At 54.6% G+C, this 9204-nt stretch overlaps 1 protein-coding gene across 1 annotated transcript; it reads left to right on the forward strand.

The window, feature by feature from the left end:
• Positions 1 to 5294: 5294 nt before the first annotated feature.
• LOC125547289 (serpin-Z2B-like) lies at positions 5295 to 6576 on the forward strand. Its single transcript, XM_087516193.1, has 2 exons — positions 5295 to 5653; positions 6384 to 6576. Exons 1-2 carry the CDS (start codon positions 5295 to 5297, stop codon positions 6574 to 6576), a joined length of 552 nt encoding a protein of 183 aa, XP_087372319.1.
• Positions 6577 to 9204: the final 2628 nt, after the last annotated feature.

The raw sequence follows: 9204 nt of genomic DNA on the forward strand, positions 1-9204 counted from the left end.
TGACGATGGGTGGCGGGGTTGGGATGACCGACACGAGCATGCCAAAGGTCCACTCCAGCGGAAAGCGCCATGGGTGCAGCGACGGAGGATGTGGAGGAGTGGACCGGGTAGAGATCGTCGGGGCTGTCACATCGGTGGAGCACCATCCGATTACGGGCATCCTTAACAGAAAAGCCAAACATGTCAAATTCAACGGTGACATGATTTTCATGTGTAAGAGAACGAACAGAAACAAGATTTTTAATGATGTCGTGTTAAACGAGTACGTTAGAAAGATGTAATGGAACGGAGTTAGAAGGAAAAGAAGCATGGCCGACATGAGTGATGGGCATGGAAGAACCGTCGCCCACGGTAATGCGAGCAGCAGTGTGAACAGGGTGAGCGGTAAGAAGGTTACCGGGGTTGGCGGCCATGTGAGCCGTGGCTCCGGTGTCCATGTACCAGTCGCCACCGCCGGTGTACTGCTGTGGCGTGGGGGCGGTGTGGAGGGCCGCTAGCAACGCGGGGTCCCATGGTGCCGGCGGGAGGGCCGGGGCCGACGGCAGAGGCTGTGGCGGCGGCGCCACGAGCCCATCGGCCGGAGGCAGCCCATAGGCCGCCGAGGGGCCGTAGAGCGGCGCCGGCGGATACGCCTGAGGGGCCGCGTACAAAGCCTGATGAGGGGCCGGGCGGGCGCCAAAAACACCGGGGACGGGGGCGCGCGGTATGGGCATGGAGTATGCGTGAACAATCCCCGTCCAGGGGTTCTGGCCGGCCTGCCAGGGCGCCGACGGGAGCGGGTGCTGCGGCTGGCGCGGCGCCCCGCCATGGGCAGCTGGCGGCTGCTGCTACTGCTTGCGGCCACCTCGGCCGCGACGCCCGCCCTGGCGCTGCTGCTGCTCGGCGGGGGGCGGCGGAGGGGCCTGCGGTAGCGCGGGATATGGGAACCCGGGCGGCGGCTGCACGTGGAGGGGCCCCTGGGCGGGCCGCGGCGGGGGAGCCGGAGCGGTAGGCGGCGCACCGCCGCGGGTTCCGGCAGTGAGAGCCGTATGGGTGGCCCGGGCGCGCGACATCCGGATCCTCTTCTCCTCCAGCTTCAGGTACGCGACGATCTTGGGGAAGGTCGGGTTGGTGATGAGAGGGATGTTGGAGGCGGCGTTCCCGAAGTCTTCGTTCAGGCCGGCGATGAGAGTGCTGAGGCGGAGCTCGTCGGAGACCTTCTCACCGAGGTCACGGAGCTCGTCGACAAGCTTCTTGAGGCGCATACAATAATCGTCGACCGACGAGTCAAGCTGCTGGCACCCAAAAATCTCGCCGTGCAAGAAAACCTTGCGTTGGAGCACGTTGTCGGTGAAGAGGCCGTTGAGCTTAGTCCAGACGGCGTGAGCGTCAGCATCGGCGGAGACCACCATGTGAAAGAGGTCCTTCGAGATGGTGGTGTAGAACCAGCAGATCAGAGTGGCGTCGATGGACGTCCACTCCTCATCGTCCTCCATGAAGCGGGAGTCCACGGAGCCATCGATGTGATCCCGGAGATTGTACTCACGGAACACAAGGGAGAAGTACGTCTTCCAGGCATAGTAGGTGGAGGTGAGTTGATCGAGAATGATGGGAACCCGAGCGAGGATATTGAGATCACGGATGACGACGGGATCGGGGCCGTCGAAGGGGTTGGTGCGGCAGCTGCGGGTGGTACCGGTGTAACCGGGGGAGGCCATGGCCGAGAGGGGAGGGCGGCGGCGCGTGGTGAAGCGGCGCGGCGGGAGGGCTGGCGGCGCGGCGCGGGTGGCGGCGCTGCGGGTGCGGGCGGAAGCGCGAGGCGGCGGCGGCACACAGGGGGGCGGCGGCGCGGCGGCGGCGGCGGCGATGGGATCGCGGCGGCGGCGGCAGGAGTTAGGGTTAGGATCGTAGGTATGATACCATGTTGGAAACGAATATTTTAGCAATGCAACTCGATGTATTGATCGGTGCATAGCGCACGTATATATGGAGTACAAGGTGGGCCATAACCTCAACTGTACAATGATTAGAAGGTGGGCCGGACTATACAATATACATGCACAAACCATATATTCAACAGATAATCGTCAAGAAACTAAACAAATCGACTATATATTTTCTGTTGCTATTTCAAGCTTTATTTGGCCCCTCTGTATGTTTTTGTGTCGTTAAAATATCGATGGTCATCCCATCATGACCTGAGAGATATTGCCGCGAGTAACATGATGATATATAGACTGGCGATGCAAGCAAGTGTGGTCATTGGTGCTCTCACCGTACGATTTGTAGTGATTTGTTGTTACTTGGTTTTGGGTTGATGCAACACACGCCGATCACAGCACTGGTTCCACCCCGAAGAGAGAAATTTCATTGATCACTGTGAAATAACGTTATGGTTGCAGCGTCACTTTTCACTTTTCATCAGATCAATGTTTTAATATTCTTGCGGAGAGACTTAGGGATTCCCTACAAAATAACCTATGTACATTCAAGAGTACACTACAGCTTCTGCAAACACCATGTCGATTTTCTTCAGCGGTAATCTCAACTCTTTGCTCTTCAAACATATGGGAAGGATCTGTTTTGAGGGGTACAGAGCACTAAGAGATCCATGTTTGGGAGTTGGACCACATGCCGGTCCCCTCTGGTTCCTCTACTACTAAGTTAATTTTCTATTTTGGAAAAGGAGGTTAAAAGTTAAAACCCCTAACCTCTGCATCAATTGATACATACAATCATCTTTATTCATTATTCAACAAATGTGTGATGAGAACATGCATTAAACCATCCGAAGCCACCACTCACACCTACAACCTCGATAATGAGGAGTACTCTCACTCCCCATATCTAGAGCCGTTGTCGTCTCCGATCCATCTGAATAATGTGTCGGAACCTACAGCCGGAGCAGGAAACCTAAGGCATGCACCACATGTACATGTTTTAGAAGCCGCCACCACCATCGAACCGATGACCCATCTTCACGGAAGAGATCTGCATTATCCTTGCCAGTCCGGCCATCCGTCGATGCCACCACGACGCCCAACGGCACCACCACCCTACGCTCATCCATCCAGATGCATCTGCCATCGAGACTCAGCTGTACCATACCGCCAAGACCCGCCGCCATCGGCACGGTACATAGAATGCCGCTCATCCTGCCAACCTCGACACCGTTGCCGCTGCGGGATCTCCACGAACAGCGTGACCCATCATTTAGAGTTGGGGCACTGGTGTATGGTATGGTAGGTCAATTGTAGCGTGCCCCTCTACCTTACACAAGAAGCGCAATAGTGGTGGTGCTGCTTGGGGTGGGGAGCTTGTAAACAATCTAGAAGTGGCCAAGGAGACCTAATCGGAAACATTTCAAACTAGTTGTAGCCCTTGTCAGCGGCGCCCCTGCCACCCCTTATGTTGATGTTGTTTCAACTAGAAGTACTTCCGGACCCTTTGTATGGCTTGTGGTAGTCATGCGAGGCGTTGGATCAGGTCGTATTGATGCCTCCAGCATTACCACCCCACCTCCTTGTGGGTTATGATATCATCTCAAGCCGACCCATGACTCAGACACTCACCGAACAGCTCGTCGTTCGGAATCTATGATGCCTGCACCAGGCTCTGCCCATAGAGTGTTGCAACCAAGACAGGTGGAAACAACCCACATGCCATATTACCGGCCGGTGAAACTAGCCCATCCGGCCAACTAGGGCCCACCAGCACCACACAACAGCTGACTAGGAAGAACCCTATGGCCCATGGGGTTCATGGGGTTTGGGTGGTCCATGGTAGTAGATCAAACTGCACCGACTGTGACCATGGGGTTCGGGTGGACCATGGTCCTTAACCTCCCCTCTCAAGGTGCACACGCAAATGCTCACTATGAAGAGTAGAACAACTGACAAGACCCAAGAGACTAGAATTGCTAGGACAGTAATACATAAATTTTAGACCTACAAAACCTTACGAAGTGTGTTACGCAATCTTCCTCTAAATTCTCTCATCTCCCTGATTTTCATGGGGGTGGGCCCCTCCCTCCTCTACATGCCTTTTCGTGGATGTAGCATTTGTTGCAGTAATATATTAGAAAAAGAGCAAGAAAAATTGTTAACGACTAATAACCCGATATCTCAAAATATGTAGGGCGGGTAGATTGTTGAGAGAGCTGCTGGGAGGCGCGATCATGGTGGTCTTCCACCCAGGCTCGGATGCAAGGTCAGGTGGTGCCATGAATCTGGCCAACATGTTGTTGGGCGGTTTTCTGCCAAACGGTTGTCACCTGAGAGGACTTAAATTGTATGATCTACGCCCACAAGTGAGGACGACAGAGATACTGGCGACGAGTGGTGCTGTCGTCTCATGCAGATCAGCACCGACTGCCATTTGTGAGGATGATACAGGCCTCCGAAGTGTCCAGAACTCAGGATTTGGCAGTGTCGATGTCCTTTCTCCTTGTCAAGTTTTCTTCGGATGGTAATGAGTGGCTCTTGTCGAGTCTCGCCGTCCTACCTGTACGAACGTGGTCATTGCTCGCCATAAGGACCGTGTGCATATATGCAATTATTGGGACCAAGGCAAGTGGAGGAGACAATATTATTTGACTTCGACTAGGTGATACTTCTCGAGTACAGTCTTGAGCTCCAGGGTGAAAACTCTGGTCAAACCCTAATTGGTTATACCTGACAATGGCGGCATTCCTTGCGTCGTTACCTTGATGATGCCATTGCTCGGATTTTGCTCGGAATTGATATTCAAGGTGAAAACCATGATATGACCTTTGGTGGTTGGATCTGGGATGGCGACACATGTACGTCATTCCTTTTCTGAAGGCGCCGCTTTTGAAAAACCTTTCTCATAGTCTTTGTGTTTTCTAGAGACGGTTGGTGCTGATGGTCACTGTTATATTTTGTCAATTGTTGTTTTCATTACTTAAGTTTTCTTTTTCTCTCTCTCTCTCTATTTAGGCATAGCGTCATGTCGGCGTGGTCATTTTCTTTGGGTGTTGTGTTGGTTGTGTGCATCTTAACTATGTAGAAGCCGGTTGTGTATTCATTATGATTGTATACCTCTACTACATTATGAATCAATAAAAAAACACCCTTTATATCATTTTTTTCCCTAACTTGATGAGATCCAACGGATGGAACCTATCCCTTCGTTTGACAATTACAATAATCGGAAGGTGTCCGCTGCCCAAACCTATTTTTATTAGGGTTTAGCATCTTGACTAATAATACCATGTAATATACCCTTGCCCCGTCGTTTTAATTCACCTTCCCTTACGGGCGCACACGAGCGTCAATTGTGTCAGACAGACGACAATGGAGGATCAGACGAGGCCAAGCCAGAAGGCACGCGCGTCGTCGTCATCGCCTGCCGTGGGCTCCAGCGTCCTGACGGCGTTCGCGCACGGCCTGGAAAAAAAGCTCGCCGCCGGCGACGGTAACGTCGCATTCTCGCCGCTATCCATCTACACCATGCTCGGCCTGCTGGTGGCAGGAGCACGAGGCAAAACCCTGAACGAGCTCCTCGCCCTGCTCGGCGCCTCGTCCCCCGACGAGGTTGCCGGGTTCGTGCGCGGCCTCGCCTCCGACACCTCCGGCTCCGGTGGGCCCCTCGTCACCTACGCCTACGGTGTCTTCCACCAGAAGAAGATGAAACTCACGCGACGCGAGCCTACGTGCACGCCGCCGCCGAGTCCTACAAGGCCGAGATACGCGCGGTCGACTTCGCTAAGGGCATCTCCAGCCGCGCCCTCAGGAAGGCCTTCCCTTTCGCGCCGGCGCCGAAAAAACGGTCCAGTAGTGCCCCAGAAAGGCCTCCCCAGGCGATTTTTTCGCGCCGGCGCCGGAAAAACGGCCCAGTCGCGCCCCCAGGAGCCCGTTTTTCGCCGGCTTGGGCCGAAAACAGCGCCGGCGGACCCAGGCAGAACCCGGCAGGCTGGGGGGCGCCCGGGGGAAGACGATTCAGAGGGAGTTCGTCGCTGACCACCCGTTTGCGTTTTATATAGTGGAGGACGTGTCCGGGGCTGTGGTCTTTGCCGGCCATGTCCTTGACCCTTCTAGCCCATAGTCCTAGTAATATTGCCGTTGAGGCTCGTAGCTAGTTATTTTTTTTTTAAAGGAGGATGACCCCCGGCCTCTGCATTTGGGAGATGCATACAGCCACTTTATTGATTATTCTCGTTAACCTTACAAAGTATTACAACAATATGCCTGAATCCGTCATCTTGGCAACATATGCCACTACTCCTATTCATATGATGAAGGGATGCTAGCTGGGCCAAATACCCAGACCACTCACCTAAACCTACCATCAAAAGCCGGAAGCCCCAGCCGAGCCACATATCAGGTCTGGGGCACAAACCGGTCTGACGCACTCATATGTGTCGTCGCCGCCACCTTCCACAGGTCCGTCTTCAGAGCAGATATTGAGGCTTCTACCTCGTTAGGCCACTCTGCCATCGACGCCACCATGACGCTAGACAGCCACCTCCTCCTGCGCGAGTCCATCTACACGCATCGGGCGCCGAGTCTCCGCTGCGCCACGCCGCCGAGATCCGGCGTCTTCGATGCGGAGGAGGAAACACCGCTCCACCTCTGAGCGCATCGCCGGCCACCTGCCGCGATGTCGTGCAAGTCCAGCTCTGGGAAAGCACGCAGTGAATCACGATCTTCAAGACGACGCCCTCAGGAGGGGAAGCGATGTCATGCCATCGTCTGGTCCTGCACCGCAGGTCCTGGGCTTTCACCCGAAGAAAGTGACCCGAGAGCGGAGGAGGTCGGAGAACTCCACAACGGCCCCCAGGAGGAGAGCGACATCCGCAGACACCGCGCCGTCGGCTTTCGCCCGGAGCAACCCTACCTCCACACCCTCACGCTGCCGGACGAGGATGGGGGAACCCAGCGCCGCCAGCATGCGAACCCACTGGCCCAAGCACCTCATGCGCGGCGGCGGCGCCATCACCATGCACGACCACCAACCTCACCGCCGGCCGAAGCCAACGGGCCAGATCGGCCGAGCCCGCCACGGCCAGATCTGAAACCTCGGGACGCCGTCGCATCGAGGCAGCCACGAGCAGCCGGCAGCCCATCACCTGCGAAAGGTCGAGGACGCCGTGCCGAGCAGCCGCCACTCCAGATGGCAACGGGGACGAAACCCATCGGGTTTTGCCTTCCCAAACCCATCCCCACGAGAAAATCGCAAACCCGTCCCCGTCCCCATCACCGTGCGCGGGGCTAGTTTTCCGCCCGTCCCCTAAACCCATCGGGTTTCGGGGAACCCGTGGGGAACCCACGAGAAAATCAAAATATTTAAACAAACATAGTGGCAACAAGGAATAACATTTCAACAGCAAAAAAAGCACATTTCAGCAGCACAACTAAAGCAAATTTCAACAAAAAACAACCCGACTTGGGACGTGAAGAGGCCACCATTGAGTTCGTCACCGGTGGCTACGCCCTTTCTCCAGATCAGACCGGCGGCAGGGGAGAAGACATGGAGGGAGGAGGCTCGCCGGCGCAGATCGTGGTCGGCGGATCTTGCGAGATGGGATCGAGCCAGGCGGCGCCTGGGGTCCTAGCTTTAGGGTTAGGTATTATGTGGGAGAGAGAGATGAGGGCTCGAGCGAGGGGGAAAGGAGCTGGCGATACTGGCTGTTTGGCCTTCGACACTAGGGGGTGGGGGGCTCGGTAGTTTTGGGTTGGGCCGCGCAGGAGCACTGGTTGGTAAAAAATGTATTTTGCCGGGTTTGCCGGATTTTGGGTTCGGGAACTACCGAAACGGGTGCAAACCCACGAAACGTGTCGGGTTGTATAATGTGCCCAACAACAGCCCCACGGGGATGAAAAGACGCCCATCCCCATCCCCTAATAGGGTAAAAACCCGCGGGGACGCGGGTTTCGAGGCCCGTTGCCATCTTGAGCCGCCACGCCGGCCGGAGACGCCGAAGACAAGACTCCCACAACCACGGGCTCACGCCGGCGACCTAGGCCACCGAGCGAGCGGAGATCCCCGCCGCCACCGTCCTCCGACGCGGGCTTCGCCCGGCGGACTCATCCGGCAGCGGCGGGAGGGGGGGCGTGATGTAGAGGGGGGCGGCGGCGGCGTTCCTAGGGTTCCCCCGAGCCACCCTAGGGACGACGCGGGGGTATTTGCTGTCTACGTGAGGACGACACGGGGGTATTTGCTGTCTCTCGTAGCTAGTTAATTATTCTATCTCAGAAAATGAGTGACCACCGCCTAGAAATTAAACAGTTCAGCTATATATTTTATGCTTGCTTTCTTCCTCTATAGTTTTTCTGCCATTGTTATGCATGGATGGAGCAGCACCTGCTCCATTATCAAACGGAACCAAGATTCGCACACCAGCTCCTAGTGAGCAATCTCAACAATCATATAGTTAAGATAACAAGACCAAAGACAGATCAAAAGATAAACATAACAGCAACAAGGCAACTGCTAATCTACTGCAACATCACAGATCTCAGGCACAGCGTGCCTGGTCTTCGACGGGGGCCACCCGCCTCCGGTGACCAACATCCATTCAGCGTAGATAGTGGGCTCGTTGAAGTCTTGACGCCCAAGTCCCTCTTCTCGATTTGCGAGTAGAAGGCCCCCGATCCCAGCGGCTCAGAGATTTTGATCTTGCTCCACAAGTCCTTTGCGAGAAGTAGTTATGGCTTCATCAGCCACCTAGGATAAGCAGAGATCTCCGAATGAACTCTGTGAGGGAATCCACAAAGTTCATCAGGTGTGTTTTGTCCTCCGGCGTCAAAGCTGGCCAAAACCTGATGGTCTTTTAGTATCAGCCTCCACACCTGAATAATTGGAATCCATATGGTGTTGTTAAAAATGATAAAGTTCCTATATTTCCACAAACACCGCAGGACAGCAGAAATTATGATATTCAACACTGAATTTTTGTTATTAGAGCTCCAGAATCTGGCTACCGATTCATAATCATGGCCCACAGGAATCTTAAAATATTCACCAATGAATGCCCAAAGATTTTTAGCTCCAACATAGGAGAAAAACAGATGGGAAATAGATTCCTCATCAGGGCAGAAAACACATTCGTGGGGTTTTATTATATGTTTCTCCTCAAGAGTTCTCTAGTCATAAGTTTGTTATGGGAAAGCAACCAGAGGAACACATGAAATTTTTGGGGGACCTAGAGTTTCTGGACAATCAGGGGTGAAATAGGCTGAACCCCCCCTAACTATTTGTGAT

The sequence above is a fragment of the Triticum urartu genome, chromosome 3A (genome assembly GCF_056163025.1).
Source record: "Triticum urartu cultivar PI428250 chromosome 3A, HENAU_Tu73, whole genome shotgun sequence".
Taxonomy (NCBI): Eukaryota; Viridiplantae; Streptophyta; class Magnoliopsida; order Poales; family Poaceae; genus Triticum; species Triticum urartu.